Source organism: Pongo abelii, chromosome 22 (assembly GCF_028885655.2).
Source record: "Pongo abelii isolate AG06213 chromosome 22, NHGRI_mPonAbe1-v2.0_pri, whole genome shotgun sequence".
Taxonomy (NCBI): domain Eukaryota; kingdom Metazoa; phylum Chordata; class Mammalia; order Primates; family Hominidae; genus Pongo; species Pongo abelii.
In genome coordinates, this window is record NC_072007.2 from 44,118,753 (window position 1) to 44,138,307 (window position 19,555).

Below are 19,555 nucleotides of genomic sequence, written 5' to 3' on the forward strand. Positions count from 1 at the left end.
TTTAGAAATATTAATCTTACCTAATGAAGATGGCAGCCATGGAGCATATAAAAATTTGAGAAAAGAGGTGTAATATCAGCTTTTGCCAAATGGACTTGAAGCTGAAGTGGCTGCTGTGTATATTTGACTGTTGCATCAGTGAGCTACAATATGCAGTGTGTAATTACTAACATTTTGTAGAGCAGCTCTGTAACATAGTCCCAGAAATGTGAGCAATATCTGGTGTTTGTACTTCACTTAAATGATGTTTCACTAGAATTACCCCCAAATACTTTGGGATGTTACAGTGTGCCTGATAAATGAAATTGTATTGAGACCAAAATTGTTAATAATAACATCTCCCTTATAGCCCCCAGTCGGTAAATGTACATTGTGTAAAAGTCCACGTTGGAACCAGTCATATTACAAAGCAGTTTGTGTTCCTACTTCTTGGTCTGCCATAATCTTATGTTTTCCAAAATTGGATTGGCATTTTGGGTAGTTTTCCAAATCGAGGAAGAAATATTTTTCATTTTCATATGTTGACCTTTGTGCCCTTTCTAAGTGGTTAATTTAATTTAGGTGTTAAGAATGAAAGTCTCTTACATCCCCTGAACCTTAAAATGTAATAATTTATTAAAATTGATGTATACTTGTAAGAGTAAATTAAGCTAATTGAGACTATTGTTTGGTGGGCTGTTGAGACCAGCAGATTTCTTTGCTTAAAAGTGAAATGCTGATTTCACTGTTGTCCTTAGGGATGGGAGAAGCTCTTGCTTATGGGGATAAGAGGCTGATATGGCCTCCTCCTTCACTCCTAGGTGTACACTGCACCAGCAGGCTTTCTATCACATCTTGGGACAGGCTGGGTGTTATCAGTTTACTGGAGGGGGAGGACATTTCCCCAGGGCTTCAGGTCACATTCCAGATGTCCACCAAAAGTCTTTTTTTTTTTTTTTTTTTTTTTTTTTTTTGAGACAGTGTCTTGCTCTGTTACTCAGGCTGGAGTGCAGTGGTGTGATTTGGGCTCACTGCAACCTCCGCCTCCCAGGTTCAAGCAATTGTCCTGCCTCAGCCTCCCAAGTAGCTGGAATTACAGGCATGTGCCACCACGCCCGGCTAATTTTTGTATTTTTTGTGGAGATGGGGTTTCACCAGCCTGAAACTCCTGACCTCAAGTGATCCGTCCACCTTGGCTTCCAAAAGTGCTGGGATTACAGGAGTGAGCCACTGCACCTGGCCTAAAAGTCTTATTAACCAGTCAATACCCTGTGTTTCAAGGGAGTGACAATAGATCATGGGACATAATTAAGCAAAGCAGCTGACCTTTGAGGAGGTCCAAAATGAGCAGATGAGTAAGAGTTCCCGTCGACCAAGGGATCCACTTGAGCCCCTAAAGGATTGCTTATGGCAAGAAGGTAAACCTAGAGGGAGCAGAGGACCAGGAATTTAGAGCAGGGAACTCCTGAACAGAGAAGCAGATTGTTACCTAGAGTGAAGGTAAAGTCAAGACCAGGCTTTTAGAACAGGACAGAAGCCCAAGTAAGAGAACTACAACACAACATCAGAGCTGGGCAGCAGAAGAGGGAATTTAAAAAAAAAAAATCTGGCCTGGCACGGTGGCTTATGCCTGTAATCCCAGAACTTTGGGAGGCCTAGGCAGGCAGATCACCTGAGGTCAGGAGTTCGAGACTAGCCTGGCCAATATGGTGAAACCCCTTGTCTACTAAAAATACAGAAATTAGCCAGGCATGGTGGCGGGCAGCTGTAATCCCAGCTACTCAGGAGGCTGAGGCAGGAGAATTGCTTGAACCCAGGAGGCAGAGGTTGCAGTGAGCTGAGATTGTGCCAGTGTACTCTAGCCTGGGTGACAAGAGTGAGACTCCATCTCAAAAAAAAAAAAAACTAACACTTTTAGTATGCCAGACATTGGTGTAAATATTTGTCAGTCCTCACAGTGAGCATTATCATAAGACAGGTATTTTTATTATCCCCATTTTACAGATGAAGAAACTGAGGTGCCACGAGATTAAACTTGCCCACAGTCAACCAGTTAATAGATTGTAGAACTAGCTCCTAAATTGAGACGGTCTAACTGCAGAGCCCTATTCTTGATCATTACACTTTGCAGTCTTGACACTAAGTTATTGTGTGTTTGGCTCAAGCTCCTAACCCACTCCTGCCTGACATCACCTTTGGTCCTAGAACCAAGGTGGCTGATCTTGACTATTGAACCTACTGAGAAGTCTGGCAGGACCTGGCTTGGATAGAGACAGCTATGTTTCCAGTGTGAAGCAGAGTTATAATGTGTTACCATATCACCAAAATGTAAACAAGGAAGGAAAGACATCTAGCCATTTGAGTTTAGCATAAAAGAAGATCCAAATGGGGGAAAATTTATCTTAAATCCTCATCTAGAGAAACAGTTGGGGCTGCCCAGAAAAAGAACAGTAAGAACAAAACAATGACTGGAAAGTGGCTAGTGTGTTCATGTGGGTGTAAATGTGAGCAGAAATGATAGAACTGTGAAGCCAAAAATTCAACCTTTGGAAGTGTTATTGCATTTTATGCAAGGGAACTCCTTTTTTGGTTGTTTGGAGAATTCTCAGCTTTAAAAATTGCTTTTATCTGTGACAATAAAGATTCCCTAAAGTGGAGCAGCAAGCAGGCATCCCCTACTGGCTGAATATATTGTAAATAACAGGTAGAATTCAGTAGTAAGCCTTGCCTTACATTCTGTTTTCTCCACCTCTACCCCAAACATTTGTTAATTCAAATAAGCTAATAAGTATTGAACCCCATTACTCACTGTCCACTGAGTACATACAGATAGATGTTTGGTTTGTTTAATGTAATCATTTTTTGCTTTATTTTTAATTAATTTTTACTGAATACTTGAATGGATTAGATAACTGGTATTTTTGTCAGATTTTTCCAAAATCATTGTTAAGACCCTACCTACTCATGTCTGATTTCTAAGAAGCAACTTTAATTTCCAGTGAAGTGTTTGATGTTTTACTCCTTAGGCAGCATAGGAAGGGGTAAAAATAAGATATAAGGTTTCGTAAGATAAGACCCTTTTAAGAATTATAGTAATGAAAATAAATTTTTGTTTTTGAGATGGAGTTTCACTCTTGTTGCCCAGGCTGGAGTGCAGTGGCATCATCTCAGCTCACTGCAACCTCCGTCTCCTGGGTTCAAGCGATTCTTCTACCTCAGCCTCCCGAGTAGCTGGGATTATAGGCATGCGCCACCATGCCTGGCTAATTTTGTATTTTTAGTAGAGACGGGGTTTCACTACGTTGGTCAGTCTGGTCTCAAACTCCCGATGTCTGATAATCCGCCCTCCTCACCCTCCCAAAGTGCTGGGATTACAGGCATGAACCACCGTGCCCGGCCCAAAAATAAATTTCCTAATAGCAAATATGATTGTCCTCCAAAGTCATTCTCCTGTTGCTCATAAAATAGTAGGGACAACTCGTAAAGAAAAGTAGAATCATTTTGGCCATTTTGGATGATCCATTTGAGTCAGAATGCAAACCTTAAAAGCATTTGGCGTAATAAATGGCCTCTGTGAAATTTTTAAACAGTATAATCCTGTATTTTCCTGTGCACTGAATATGCAAGTTAAATTTATACAAAAGAAAACTACAGGACCTTAATACAATTGATTATTGCTGTAAATAATGACTTCCTTAATTTTCTCATCATGTGTCTGTGGAGCTTTTAAATGCCGAAATACAGCAGCTGTCAGCTTTGCTTCCCGTGGAAACCATTTAAGGCCATGGTTTTTTTAAAAATCTTCCTTGTCCCTATACTGAATAAATACTACTTAGTTATTGGAGGTTTTCAGAGTACTGAATTTACATTGATTGCACCCTTTGCTTTCAACTTTAAGTAATAAACTCAAGTCAAGTTATTTTTAATAATGACATGACTTTCTGATGAAGCCTGTCAAGTCACTTCCCAAATCAAAATATTTAAATTACATGCCTCAGGACTCCAGGCACTTTATCTCAACTGCCATTATTAGGAAAGCATGGGGTAAGGCTTTTTTTAAAAGTGCAGAGAATAAGAGCTTGAATTATAGTGCTTTTTTTTTTTCAGCATTACTGCTTAGACTCTTTTCCCAGACACTTGGACTAAAATGAAGAAATTCCTATGCCATATGTCAGTCTAAAGAGGGCAGAGGCTTGGGACTTCGCTGTAGTTGGGTGCTGGGTCTATTCAGGGGTTGATTTAGTTCTACTTAAATTAAAGTTGTGACTTTTTCCACAGGTGGATGAAAGCCAAACTGGAGAACCCGGCTGGCTTGGAGGAGAATTAAAAGGAAAGACAGGGTGGTTCCCTGCAAATTATGCAGAGAAAATCCCAGAAAATGAGGTTCCCGCTCCAGTGAAACCAGTGACTGATTCAACGTCTGCCCCTGCCCCCAAACTGGCCTTGCGTGAGACCCCCACCCCTTTGGCAGTAACCTCTTCAGAGCCCTCCACGACCCCTAATAACTGGGCCGACTTCAGCTCCACGTACGTGTTGGTTGGCTCTTTCTGATGATTTTTGAAATCCCAATTTGGTCATTTTTTCCCCCCTCTTAAGTATTTTCATAGTCTTGGATTGTCCTTCTATGTGAGGGAGCTGGCTCATTTTCAATATTCCTTTTCTCTGGCTGGTGAATTGGAGATTACAGTCCCTGAACTGGATTTAATGATATCATTGTCTAACAGTGACTTACCGTGGTACAAAATGAAGCCTGTTATCTTGTTTTGTTCAAGAATGTATTTGTATCTATCATTCTTGTGGAAGAAGTGGAGAAATACAGTTTCCTAATAATCTGTTTTGACATCCATGTCAGTCAGCAAATTTTCAGCGTCATTTCCTGCATGCAAATAGCACTTTTTTTTGCCAGGCAGAAGCAAAAATTGAATTCAGTCATGTGGTTCTGAATAAGATAGAAAGCTGTTTCCTTTAAAGCTTTCCACTTTCATTAATCTTATACAAATGTACAGTAGAATGAAGAGGTGTTTGCGCTTGGCCACGGTTAGTTCTGTGCCCTGGTTCATCAGGAAATGGCATTTTAAAAACTGTGTGTAAGCAGAGGTTTGAAATGATAGATGAAATTGTTGTTCAGACTTCCAGTTATAGGGCCATGACCTAGATGAGCAATTGTCTAAAAATATTTTATACTAGGATACAAGTATGAGTGATTTGAATAAGAAGTGTTTAAATTTTTTTTTCAAGTCTAATCATCTTTCAGAAGAAACAAATTGAAGGCAAGGAATCCAGATGTATTGCTGGAGAAGGATCAGATGGAACAAATAGAGGGAAGAAAGAATAATTACCCAGGGCGGGAGGAAGTGGAGGGAAGGATGTAAGGAATAGCAAGTGTTTCATACTTTATTTTCACATAAAAGGCTGAAGGTGCTAAAGAAGGTCCCCTCATCTAATCTCTGCTTTAAGAAAAAAATAGCCTTCCATTAGCTTGACTTCCAAGTTGAAACTTCCTTACTCTTTTGGTCTTGACTGAAAAGTTCTGAGTTTTTAAACTAAAACTTAGGCTAAAATAGAAGACTAATACCATATTTTCCAGGATTTGTTTTGCTGGGCATCAAATCAGTATGCCTCTTCTTCAATACATGTATGGTGTGCAATTCTCTTGCTATAATTATGGGCACCTTATTTTCTAAATGCAAAATCAGGAATTATTTTGATTTTCAGATTTATTTGTATATCTTATAAAGATGTAAAAAGTAAATTGCCTTTAGATCTGCAGTCACACAGATATGTTTATCTAAAATTATTTATTATTATTTATTATTATTTTGAGACAAGGTCTCACTTCATCACCCAGGCTGGAGTGCAGTGGCATGACCATGGCTCACAGCAGCCTTGACCTCCTGGGCTCAAGCAATACTCCTGCCTCAGCCTCCCAAGTAGCTGGGCCTACAGGTGCATGCCACCATGCCCAGCTAATTTTTAAGTTTTTTGTAGAGATGAGGTCTCACTCTGTTGCCCAGGCTGGTCTTGAACTCCTGAACTCAAGTGTTCCTCCCGCCTTGGCCTCCCAAAGCGCTGGGATTAGAGGTATCAGCCACCATGCCCAGCCTGTTTATCTAAAATTATTAAAATCACAAAACTAGAACTGTCCCTGGGACCCAGGACAACTGGTTGCTGTCAGGATGCCACTTGTAATTGCTGTGGCATCTAGGCATACTACCAGGTACTTACTATAGAATGCATGGGTCTGAGAAACGGTGTTGAGAAGCTCTAGCTTCATAGGTGGCATGTAGCTTTTTTTTTTCTCATTTAACTATTGTTATTACAAATGATAATGATCATGTGAGGATGTTTCTCCGCGGCTTTACAGTTACAGAGTAGTTCCCTAGCCTGTATTTCATGTACACTCATAACTAACGTTAAGTGGCACAGTATTGTTCCCATTTTATCACTGAGGAAATCGAGATTCAGACAAATGCCTTTTCCTCTCCTCCTTGTTCTTTTATTTATTTTTCTTTTTGAGACAGAGTCTTGCTCTGTCACCCAGGCTGGAGTGCAGTGGCGTGATCTCAGCGGCTCACTGTAACTTCCACCTCCCGGGTTCAAGCAATTCTTGTGCCTCAGCCTCCCAAGTAGCTGGGATTACAGACTCAATGCCACCACACCCAGCTAACTTTTTTCTTTTTTCTTTTTGAGACAGAGTCTCACTCTGTCATCCAGTCCAGAGTACAGTGATGCGATCCTGGCTCACTGCGACCTCTGCCTCCCAGTTGAAGCATTTCTCCTTCCTCAGCCTCCTTAGTAGCTTGGATTACTGGGGTGTGCCACCACACCCAGCTAATTTTTATATTTTTAGTAGAGACGGGGTTTCACCATGTTGGTCAGACTGGTCTCGAACTCTTGACCTCAGGTGATCCGCCCACCTCGGCTTCCCACAGTGCTGGGATTACAGGCATGAGCCACTGTGCCCAGCCTCCTCCTTGTTCTTAACTGTAGAAAGCCACATAAGTATACTAGGTTTGTGTTGCACAGGCTCATTGGTTGCCATCTTTTTCTTTTTTCTTTTTTTTTCTCTTTTTTTTTTTTGGTACTTTACTGTGGGTAAAAAGCTGGCATATTAGGGAGTGCTTGCTTTTTTTTTTTTTTTTTTTTTGGTACTTTACTGTGGGTAAAAAGCTGGTATATTAGGGAGTGCTTGTTATTCATGGTGTTGTGCTTTTCCCTCCAGGTGGCCCACCAGCATGAATGAGAAACCAGAAACGGATAACTGGGATGCATGGGCAGCCCAGCCCTCTCTCACCGTTCCAAGTGCTGGCCAGTTAAGGCAGAGGTCCGCCTTTACTCCAGCCACGGCCACTGGCTCCTCCCCATCTCCTGTGCTAGGCCAGGTAAAGGCAGCCAGTGAGAGTGTGAAGACTTAGCATGCTATCTAGTGCCAAAAACTTCAGCAAATGCTTTTTGGCAATGTCATTTTGAAGCAAGCCTTGTTATGTGTGTCTTGGTTGGCTGGCAGTATGGGAATCCAATGCAGGAGCCAGAAATCTGCTGTGAATAGTTGGGAGTTGGGGGTGGGGGTGGGACACAGTCAACTTCTCCTGCCTGGGTTGATGAAGGAAGCTTCATTGCAGAAGTGGCACTTGAGCTGTATCTTGACCAGTGGGTAAGATCTTACTAGAAAATGGAGAGAGTGGCCTGTCAGGCAGAAACTGCTGGGAGAAAGGCTTGAAGGCAGACAGTCAGAATGTATTTAAGGAAAATCACACACCCCTCCATTTGTCTAGACCATTGAGTTTTTTTTGGAAAAGGTAGACCAATTAAAGGTTAATGGGAGGCTCTGAAATGCTCTGCTTGGAAAGAATAATGTCTGAAAGGATAAAGGTGGTTATTCTGAATAGTTCTCTTTTGCTTAATACAATAATGATAAAATACTCAAATTTCTATCAGTAATCATGCCAAACAGCAAGTGCCCATCTGGGAGGCACTGGAGGTTCCAGCATCATTTCGGATCTGAGAACACCCAGATGGAACACAGGCTCTAGGCAGATCCATCTGGAGGAGCAGTGTGCAGGAAGATTAGAGTGGAGGGCCAGCAGGGCAGTGCCACCAGTCAGGGGGCTGTTGGTGTTACCCAGCTGAGACCTAGGGCAGGCCTGGACCCAGCTGAGTTCATGTTCACCAAGTAGGGAGGTGCCGGTAGAAGCAGAAGAGGTGAGCACGTGGGAGAGACTGCGGAGGAGAGTGAAGAGGTTGGAGTCACTCCAAAGGAAAGGGAAGAGGGCTGGGATTGAGAATAAGGGCCCACCTTAAAGGGGGAAGGGAGAAAGGCAGAAAATGAAATGAATGCGCAGTTAAAGGGAAGAGTTGGGTTTTAGTTGTGTTGAGTTGAAGGTGAACATGGGACCCTGTCTGGCAGGCTATTGGAACATAGATCTGGAGGGTGGAAGAGAGCACGAGACTGGATTATAGATTGGAGCCATTCCCATAGAGAACACTGTCAGATCTCAGGAAATGTGTGAGGTCATCCAAGGAGAGAGAATACAGGGAGAAAATAGCAAATCCACAGGCACGTGTGTGTTCTGTGGTCTGGAAGAAGAGGAGCTACTCAGCAGGAAATGGTACTTTCCTTTGCATCTGTCCTAGCTCAGCATTTAGCACGTGTCACATGCTTAGTTAACAGTGACTCAGTGATGGGGTGGGGGGTTGTTCCAGAGAGTGGAGGTGGGGGAGGGGAGGTTGCTTATGTTACTAAGTACCGTGGTCAGGGCAAAGGAGACCATTCACTGTGACAGGTAGAGCTTTGTAACCTGGGAAGGAGAAGGATGAAACCACACTGCAGGGGCGTAAAAGGAAATGAGCAGCAAGAAAGTGGAAAGATCTGCAAAAGGAAAGAGAAGGACCAGAGTGGAGGGGCCTCGGGAAAGCAAGAACCAGCCATGTTGCCTGTGGAGATGGGGATGGAAAAGTGAAGTGTCAGAGGATATAGCTGGTATAAGGCAGAAAACATTAAAGGCACAGAAAAGACAGGAGTCTTTTTCTTCTTGGTGAGGAAGAGTGAAGAGATTGGAGAAGATAAAGCCAAGAAAAATGTTCAGGTTGGGCTGCATGATATTGTTCTCAGTGAGGAGGGAGCCTGGAGGGGCTGCAGAGTGTAGAAGAGGTTTGGGAGCAGGCAAATGAGGGATCTGACAAAGAAGAATGAAGAATTGGGCTGGCGCAGTAGCTCATGCCTGTTATCGCAGCACTCTGGGAGGCAGGCAGATCACCTGAAATCAGGAGTTCGTGACCAGCCTGGCCAACATGGTGAAACCTCATCTCTACTAAAAAAAAATAAATAAATACAAAAATCAGCCAGGCATAATGGTGGGCACCTGTAATCCCAGCTACTCGGGAGGCTGAGGCAGGAGTATCTCTTGAACCTGGGAAGCGGAGGTTTTGATGAGCTGAGATCGCACCACTGCACTTCAGCCTGGGTGACAGAGCAAGACTGAGTTCTCAAAAAAAAATAAAAAAAATAAAAATAAAAATATAAATGAACAATTGCCTGGCTTAATTTAACCTGAGTCTGTAATAGATCATTGCACATTGCCTCAGCTTTCTCTAGCAATGCTTCACAGCTTGGGACTAGGAATAATAATAGTTATATAGCTCACCACTGTTATTTCTATCATAGCAATACTGTGCATGGATCTTACTAAACTTCCTTCCCCCTCCCCACCTACACACATCTTACATTACCATGGGATTGCTAAACTTTAGTAGCCTTTTGGAGAAAGTATCATCTCTACTTTACAGATGTGGAAATTGAGATTCAGAGAGATTAAACAGTTGCCAAAGCCAGAAAATTAGTAAGTGACAGACCTGGGATTCAAACCCAGAGTCCATGTCCAGCCCAGGCTGGGGTCATTAGGGCCCGTCGATGTGAAAAGGTTGACAAAGCAGACACCGGGAAGATTTCTCAGGGGGAGAGATTCTGAAATACCAGTGAGGGCACAGTTGAAAGGCCAACCCTGGGGTCCATACGTAGAGAAATCAGTGAAGTGGCCGAGAGGATTAGACAGTGCAGAAGGACTGTGAGATGAGAAGCTACACGGGCAGCAGGTCCACTGCAAGAGGGGGAAAATGGAAAGTTGAGAATATACAATCTTAGGGGTGTTCGAAATCAAGGGAAACCCCCTCAGCCCTGAGGGACTTGAAGGAGTGAATGTACAGCTAAGTGGAAGGAAATAGGATAGGGATGTTGTGGGTTTAAGAAGGCAAGAACCCATGAAGACTGGGAATTAGAGGTTATCAACATAGATGCTGAAACTATTTGACCAGTTGTAAATTCTCCGCTTATCAGATACAATCATAACTTAATGTCGGTATAATATAAATAACTTCCAAAGGCAAGTACAAATAGGTTCTGAAGTAACTCTAGGCATTATCCTTTGTTCTTGTCCATTCATACATCTGATTGAAAGTTGGTGTTTCATTTTTTACTAAATGCTTTAAGATACTGTAATGGTTTAATGCTATAGCTTCTTGAAAGATAATAAATGCCTCACCCTGCCTTTCCAGCCTGACCTCCTCCTCCACCCCTCCATGAGACTAGGCCACATGCAGCCCTGGATTGTGCTTCTCTTCCTGGACCCCTTGCAGTGTTCCACCTCGAGGCCTTTGCCCATGCTGCACCCTCGGCCTGGAGTGCCCTTCCTCCGAAGCCCTAGCTGTCAAAGTCCTTCTCATCCTTCAAGGCCCATCTCAGATGCTGCCCCCTCTGTGAAATTTACGCTGATGCCCCCAGGCAGAATTCATCCCTCTTTTCTCTTTATTCCTGCAGTGAATAGTAGGAACTCCTTTTTAGTATATTTCATTCTGCCAGGTGGTACACTTGGTTGTTTTTATCTCTGTCTTCCCCATTACTTGTGAGTTACTTGCCTAGTAATACTGCCCATCTTTATAGTGCTTTATGGTTAATAAAGTGCTTTTCCCTAAATTATTTGGGGGAGGCAGAGGCTGTTTTTTTCATCTTTGTAGTCTCATGGGGCAGTGCATGTAGATGTACAATAAATGATAATTACAATGAATTTATGCTAACCAAATCCCTGTTTTCTCTGAAAAGGAACTAAAACAAGCATAATCCAGATAGGGCCTATTTCCCTGGGTCCACGTAAACTAAAATGCCAGTTTAGTGATCTCATGATAGTTCATAAAATTTCTGGTCCAGTGTTAATCCTCCACTAAAAATACCAGTCAAATTGGAAATGGGGAGGTGTCCTGGGCAACTTGAGAGTGAAAGTAGAACCAAAATATAAAAGGCACACAGCCAGATGCAACAGAATAATTGTGACCTCCTGGCTTGTTGAAATAGAGAGTTCTAGATGGTCAGACAATGACTTTGTGAAGAGGCTGGCAGGCTTTGGCCTCCACTTTTGGAAATAAACAATTGTTGGGAAACAGTGAAGCATCCAGCCCTCCTGCTGTGCTGCCTCAGGGCACTTTGTGGCTGTGTGTGTTTGTCTGGCCTGTGCTTGTTGGAGAGGTGCCACGTTCACGTCTGCCCTAATTGATAACAAACCGCAACATAACGAGAGGTCCTTTATGTTATTCCACACAAGGGTGAAAAGGTGGAGGGGCTACAAGCTCAAGCCCTGTATCCTTGGAGAGCCAAAAAAGACAACCATTTAAATTTTAACAAAAATGATGTCATCACCGTCCTGGAACAGCAAGACATGTGGTGGTTTGGAGAAGTTCAAGGTCAGAAGGGTTGGTTCCCCAAGTCTTACGTGAAACTCATTTCAGGGCCCATAAGGAAATCTACAAGGTATTTTTGTATTTATCTGCTTGTATTTGATGAAAACAATATTAGGCGTTATATTACTATTTGCACTAGTTAAGATTCACAGACAGGAGTTGCGGGATTAGTTTGTCTTCTAGATCTTTTCACTGCAAAAGTTAGAGTATATAGAGTACCAAAAGGGAGCCTCTTACAGATAAGTGCATTCTTCTCTCATGAAAACCTATGTGCCTTGTTTTTCATTGCCTTATGCAAGAAGGAATTCAGCTCTGAGACCTGGAACACTCTTGTGCATTAGTTGGAGATTATGACTCTCTTTATGCTTATTATCCAGTGCTATACCAGATATATGTGAATACTTGGAAACCCAAAGGATTTGGGGAAATGATCAGAAGGACTTAATTGTCTTTTTCATTAGGGTCTTATAGCATGGAACCTAAGGTTGTTAATTCCTCCAACCATATTGGTGTTCAAAACAAATTATGAGCTTTAAAAGGATGAAAATAGCAAAAATATTCAATGAGCATCTCTCAGTCCGTCATGCCTTGAAATAAACTAGTACATAAGCCATGTGTCCAGTACAGCAAAGTGCTGAAAAATAAGAATGCGAGCTTAGAGTCATGCTTCTGTAGTACCTTATTATGTGTTTTTAACCTAGCTAAGTACAACTATTTCAGCTGTGGGTTGTTTAAAGTTTTAAAAGTTAAGCAGTTTTAACAGAAAAATCAGTGTCATTGTACTATTTTCTTTAAAGATAAAAATTAAAATACTCTCTTCTTCCCTTATTGCAGCATGGATTCTGGTTCTTCAGAGAGTCCTGCTAGTCTAAAGCGAGTAGCCTCTCCAGCAGCCAAGCCGGTCGTTTCGGGAGAAGGTGAGGGCCTGAGTTGTATTATGTTCTTCAGAAGGGTCAAGGACATTGTGTAAATGTTTGAAATGAGATTGAATTTCATCTTAAGATAGACTACATTTATGATCAGTATATTAAACTACAGTAAAATGTAAGTTTAGCTCTTTACAGAATCAGAGTACTTCGTGGAAAATACTGTCAGATGTATTAATCATCAAAAACTGAATTTTCTAATTATATTTTATTATGAGCCCTTTGACTTTTAAAAGAGACCCATTCAGTTCACTAAGAATCAAGTTTTCCGAGCATCTCTATAGCTAAATTGTGGTCATTGCTTCACCTAACATAACATAGTCTAGTGTCATCTGACTTCATAGATAAGTATTTCATTTTAAAAGTAACTACACAGACCACTAGAGTTCTCACTGTAAGATGAATGCCATCTGTACCATCCCAAATGAAACTGAAACTCAGTTTCTGTGCTCCATGAAAACAACCAAACCAGACAATTTAGGACTAAAAAAAAAATCATTTTGAGTATTTATTATGCAAATAATTGCTTTCTTTCTCAATCTCCGCTTGGTGACATAATCCTAAATATTATATGGATGCCAACTGAACTAAACTTATGTAATTCAGGCCCTCATGGTAAAAATCTCACATCTTTTTTACATTCAATACAGCCATCATCACATCCTAACTGGAGAGTGCTCCCTGAGTTAGATGGGTTTTCTGTGTAGACATCTCAGCAGTGTTGTAGTTAACAGATGCCATAACTAACCAATTCTATAGTAATACTTTATGGGTTCCTTGAATACATTACAGGAGAATAGAATGTTCTATTTAGTTTGTCTGCCGTAATGAGATTGTTACATTCCTTAGAACCCTTGCCCAGTGAAAAATAGAATTATTAAAACAGCTGTTTTAGGTGGAGACAGCAAGGATTAAGATATAATGGTATTTCAGACTCACAGTAACAATGTTCTTTTTTCAAGAGGATTTTTTAAAGTAAAAATTTTTTTTAGTTCATAATATAGCTATAAAACCTTATTACTAAACAAATCCAGCATCTAATTTTTGCTATTATCATGAAAATGATTAACAGAGTTCCCTTTATACATTCTCATTATCTTAATGACTATTTTTATCCACTGTTAGGGTAACAAGGCAAAAAGCTCCTTTAAACACCACGTGCAGTCAGTTTAGTAAAAAGCAAATTATGCACCTCACCAAAAATAAGAAAGAAAAAAACTTTGGTGTGTTATATCCAATCAAGGCTCACTGGAGGGCTGGAGTTTGTATCTTGACTCACCCATCTAGTAACAGTATTATTTTGTTTATGCCTTAGCTTCCTTGTCTGTAAATTGGCCGTGATAACTACCCCTTGAGGTAGGAAATTATTACAAGGATAATGAGATAACATGCAGAAGGCTTTTAGAACAAAGCTCAGTAAATGTCTGCTACTTTTATGTCACTTTTGCTTCATTCCCTGGATTACTGATAAAGCCACATAAAGTATGAGCATCCTCATCCAATAGCAGTGTGGAGGAATGTTTATTTATTTGTTTTGAGACATGTACTGAGGCCTCAATAAATAGGTCACAAGTGAACCATGCATGTACTTAAAATTGGGCAACATAATAATAGAGTTAAATTTTGATCTTAGTTTGTATTTATTACAGCCATTTTGAAATGACTTAGTTATTAGAAATATTTGGAAAGGTTGCTGGCTTTGTGAAGGGGTGGGAGGACGTTAGAAATTCTGAGAAGAGCTATTTACGTATATTAATGAGCCTCTTGTAAATACCACATTGAACATAATCAAATTTAAAGTAAACTGTAAACCAGATAAAATAGATGATTGGCTTGGGTTGCTTTTAAAATATTTAAAATATTGGCTTGGGGATGGCCAGTGCCCTCTGTGAAATGTCTCCTGAGAAGGGGTAGCTGAAGAGGAACCTCTGCCTATCCATCATCACGTCTCTGGGTTTCGTTGTCACCCTAAAGCCACTCTCAGATGTCTTTGTGCAAGGCAGGCAGGGCAAGGCCAGCCTCAGTCTTCCCAGTCTCCTTTATATTTTATACTACGATACCAAGTTCAGCCAGAGTTCATGTTTCTGAAGTTTCTTAAGCATTTGGAAAGTTACTTCAAAATTTGGATCAATTTTAAAGAAAGTAACTTTGAAGTTGAGGAATCACTGGGGAAAGTATTGATGGCCAAGGATCCTGTCTTAAATGGCCAAATATGATCTAAAGATCAGTCACAGGGAGCAAAATGAAAAGGGAAGGGTGAGAGTATGGAGAAATCAGAAAAATTAGTCTGTTAATGAAGAAAGAATGACCCTATTAAAGCCACCAAACTTTGATTTCCTTGTGTGGGAAATCATTTTTCCAATTTTCACTATGGAGGTATGTGTTACCAGCGCCTCAGGGCTAAAGACAGAGAGTCTTCTGTTTTCCCTGGGACGTTTGAATGACCTGTGTCTGCCATGGGGCCCAGTGCTCTCCACCAGCAATTGCTGCTGGCCTTGGCGCTGACAGGTCAACACTGGCGCTGAAGGAGGCCCTTGTTGCTCCAGGGGCTGCCCACGTGAGCACAAGAGTTAGAGGTTTTTGTGTTTTTGTCTGTTTGTTTTAGTTTTCATTAGTACCTCCTGCAGAGGCTCTGATAATCAACCGAAGGAGTTCTCCATACAAAATTCCTGTCTCTTACTCAACACGAGGCTTGACATTAAAGGAACATCATCTGAGGTTTAGAGAGAAACATACATTGTCCATCATAGAAATGAACTTTTTGGGTAAATGGTGATTTTTCTGTTGCTTTAAAAAAATACATACAAAAGCCTAGGATAAAATGGAGAAAACGTGGAAACAAGAAACATGTGCATCTTTCTATAAATCTTTTATCCTGTACCTAGAACCTCCATCCAGGATTTTGTGTCTGGTGATCTTTCTGAGAGTGTGATTTGGTTCTAAGCCTTAATAAAATCCACCAAGAGTGATGCAAAGTTCTACGTCTAATTAAAAAGAAAAGTTTCTTCTATAATGCACACCCTTCAATTTCAAGACACAAAGGAACATTAGTTCTTGTCCTTTAAGACTAAATTACATGAATAATAAAATGTGATAAACTGTGATTTGTCTTTTTAACTTGTTGAAAGGCGTTCTGGGATTGGGTTAGACATTCCTTTTATCATCAGTCCTCTCTACCTGTTTGTGCTCTTGAATGACAACTAGATGCCCATTTTTAACTAAACAATACGTGTAACTCATTTTGTGTTTTAACAGCTTCCTATCATATTGTGTATATGATAGGAACATATCATATACACATGAAAACAATAGGACATAAGTTTTCAGGCACTTGAATAATGAAAAGTATGTCTTATTTAATTTATGCAAAGGATATATGCTAACAATTTTTTAAAAGCCTGTGATGTAGTACCCTCAAAACTGAAATACACATATTTAATATGCTTACCAAGAGCCTGCATATGAATGCATCTGACCCAGTGCTCAGCACAGAGTAGGTATTGTGTAACTCTTAGTTAAAAATAAATGTAAAAACCATTTTCATTCAAAAAGAAATCATGACGCTAAATGGTAGATCACTCTTAAATACTCAAGTGTCGGTAAACATGCAGTTGGGTTTTTTGTTCTTGTGTCTGGGTCTTCCCAGGAATTGTCTCCCTGTCTGCAGCTACTGAACTTTATGTGCACTGGGGGAATGTGGAGCCCAGGGCATTCTGCAGCTCTGTATTTTATCTGTGACTAGCCTTTCTCTTGAATGGATCTTGTCCTAACTTCCTTATTCGTAAACTTGCTTTTGCAAAGCTGTCTGGGATTTCTTTAAACAATCAAGCTCTCTCCGTATCTCAATATTTCTCCCCACCAGAATTTATTGCCATGTACACTTACGAGAGTTCTGAGCAAGGAGATTTAACCTTTCAGCAAGGGGATGTGATTTTGGTTACCAAGAAAGATGGTGACTGGTGGACAGGAACAGTGGGCGACAAGTCCGGAGTCTTCCCTTCTAACTATGTGAGGCTTAAAGATTCAGAGGTAAACCCACATTAACTGTTTCCTCTCCCTTTCTGTGCGGTGATTCTCTTTGTGGGGAGTCACGATGTTTGACAGCGGAACTTTGTTGGGTTTTGCTAAGTTCTGGAATGTGACAGTAAATCCAGTGTGACCTGTCATTGTTTGATCTTGTCATTTGGCACTGCGGAGTAAGCACTGGATTCCCCCAAGCAGAACGCCATCAGGGCTAAGTGGAGGCTGAGTGTGATGGGGCTGGTCCACATCAGCTGGGAGGATAATGTTCAGTATTAAGCTCTCTTCCTGCCTGTAACTGACTTATGCTTTGGAGTAAACTTTCTTGATTAGATCATTATGGTCATTGATTTTTAAATGCCCCAAGAATGATAGCAATATTTTGCCTGTATAAACAGAAGTATTCTGGTGATAATCACCCCAGAATATTGGATATTATTAGAAAGTTTTTAGAATTTCTGGTTTTGCCCACACAGTAGAATGACCACAAGATCTAAGAGATGGGTACACTTTTGGCTAGGCCTTAGAATCTCCGTTGATCAGGACTGAATTTAAGTGCTGTTATCCATATAAATTGGAAGTGCTCTCACTGTTGTTAAATAGTGCCCTAAAAATTTTATCACATAAACTGTGGTCTTAAGATAGTGCAAGTTGAATGGAATGGTGGAGTGGACCTACCACAGAGTATGGGAGTCAGTCTTGTAGGAGCCACTTGCACGTTAGTGGAGAGTTTCAGGGTATAAATGGAGTCATTTAACAGATCCAATGCACATTTTAAGAAACCAACAAGAATTGACTCCTTTTTTTTTTAAGCATTGACAGTCAATTCACAGTTATTTTATTTTTCTCCTCATACCTCCTAGGTACTGAGAGAGAAAAGGCTGGCAGGGAGCCTGTAGGGGCCGCTTTCTCAGGAGTGAGCAAGTGGACGAAGTTCTCTCTCTCTTTCAAATGCCAGTAGTAGAGTATATACTGGGCTCTTCCATGTGCGGCTCCATGTGCTCGGAGCTGCTCTGGGGGCGAGGCTGCGCCTGGTGCCCTGCTCTGGGAGTCCTGCCCTTGGCCTGCTCACCTCTTCTGCAGCTCCCAGAAATGATTTTATTTGCTTGGGTTTTGTTTTTTTAAGGGGTGGCATTGTTTTGCTTTTTGGTTTTTCTTGCTGCGGTCTTGAGAGCAGCTAAGTGGAATTCCCACGGATGGATTTACATAAGTCTGCCCACCCTTGGAGAATCTGGCAGAAGCCTGGAAGAAAGTAATTTGCCCTGTGAGACAGCTGGCATATTGGACTTTTCAGACCTGGAAACAGAGAATTAAATTCTCCAGGCCAGCAAGTCGAGTCCAATGAGAGTCATACAGATGATATTTTAGGGGAGTTGGGTAAAACACTAAAAGCCAAACTCAATTTCTACTACCGTGCATGAAAACTCTTAAAGTGACTTTACCTTTTGGATCAGTTAAAATACGAAAGCCATTACTTGTAATGTATTTTAATAAGTTACAGTTTTCTACTTTAATAAAACCATGCGAAATAAATTTTAGGAAAACACGCAGTGACCTTTTTTTAAGGTAAGTGGAGTTGTAAGGTACTTTCTTAACCACAGTCTTAAATTATTAGCCACAGAAGAATTAGCAGGACTAAAAATTTTTAGATATACATCTAGCTATACTATTCAATAATAATGAAAAACAAATCCGAAAACTCAGCTCTTTCTTCCTACTTGAATACAGAGTTCAGTGTAAAAGCAAAATATCCGACCAAACTTAACACCAGACCCAGCTTCAGATACCAGAATTGACGTCTGGGCATGGGGAGAGTTGTCCCATCCTGCTTCCCTTCTCTGTATGGGCAGGTCTGGGGCACGGTCTGGGGGACTTCATAGGTGCAGGGAGGACAGAACATGGCCTTCTGAATCCATCTCAGCTTATGGGGCTGGCTGTGGTTTTTCAAAGGGGGCACATTGAAACTACTTGAACTCTAGGGTACTGCCAATTGCCTTGTTCTTTTTATGGAGTATAGGGAGTAGATTCTAAGCCTGTACTAGGAAAGTTAACTGGTCACTGGAGTCTTGTTTCATTGGTATTCCTTTTTTTGATATGCAGCCTATTGAAAAATAGTGAGAGATTGCTATTGTATAACTTTGTTCATTAATAAAGCAGAATCAGAGTAAAAATTTAACTCAAACTTTTCCTGGTAAATGGTTCTTAAATTTCAATAAGCAAAATAAAGAGACTGTAAGTTGTGTTCCTGGTAGATAAATGGCATATTTTTATTCTTTCAGTAACTCATGTTTTGTTTATTAAGCCTTTTGTTTTGTTTTAATTGGAATACTTAATTTACTGCAGGATGGACTCAGGCATAAATTAATTTAGAATAAAGCACTTTGTAACAACAGATTCCGTTCTGGCTCCTGTCCTGCCTCTCGTGGTCTCTGTTGTTGGCTTACTTGGCTGGTTTAAAATTCCATGAGTATCCCAGAGAGGAATTCAACCCCAGAGCACTTTTTAAACACTTGATAGTTGGGAAGAAATATGCTCTGCCTCTATGCATTGATAGAGAAATTTCAGTGTATAAACGCTGTGAAATTGGGTGGAAAGGCCACACAGGACAGCCACTGCCTCTTTGGATAGAGAGGGGTGAATAGGATGGGGGAAGAGAAGTTCCAGTTGTCCCTGTTAGTTTTTTAAAAAAGAAAGCTCCTGAAGCAAATGTGCAAAATATTAATATTTTAATGTGTTAAACCGGGTAGTAGGCTCATGAGTTATATTCCCTCTACTTTTTATGTGTGAAATATTTCATAATTAGCCATGTGAAAATAAGTCCAAGCTTAGTGTTTAGGATGTAAACTAACAGTCTTCCTAGCCTGGAACCTCCTCTTAGATTTGACGAGGTCCAAGAAGTGCCT

General features: G+C 40.9%; 1 protein-coding gene across 6 annotated transcripts in view; it reads left to right on the forward strand.

The window, feature by feature from the left end:
• Positions 1-19,555, forward strand: part of ITSN1 (intersectin 1) — a 248,908-nt gene that overhangs the window by 162,851 nt on the left and 66,502 nt on the right. For 4 of the 6 annotated variants that reach the window (XR_008517295.2, XM_024239271.3, XM_024239273.3 and 1 more), the window contains exons 20-24: positions 4,258-4,505; positions 7,202-7,361; positions 11,571-11,776; positions 12,541-12,623; positions 16,495-16,661. Coding sequence is in view for 5 of the 6 variants with exons in the window: in XM_024239271.3 (XP_024095039.1) it covers positions 4,258-4,505; positions 7,202-7,361; positions 11,571-11,776; positions 12,541-12,623; positions 16,495-16,661 (864 nt within the window). In the remaining variant the exon portion in view is untranslated. The remainder of the gene's footprint in view (positions 1-4,257; positions 4,506-7,201; positions 7,362-11,570; positions 11,777-12,540; positions 12,624-16,494; positions 16,662-19,555) is intronic. The other 2 variants (XM_024239274.3, XM_054542469.2) reach the window with 1 other exon arrangement.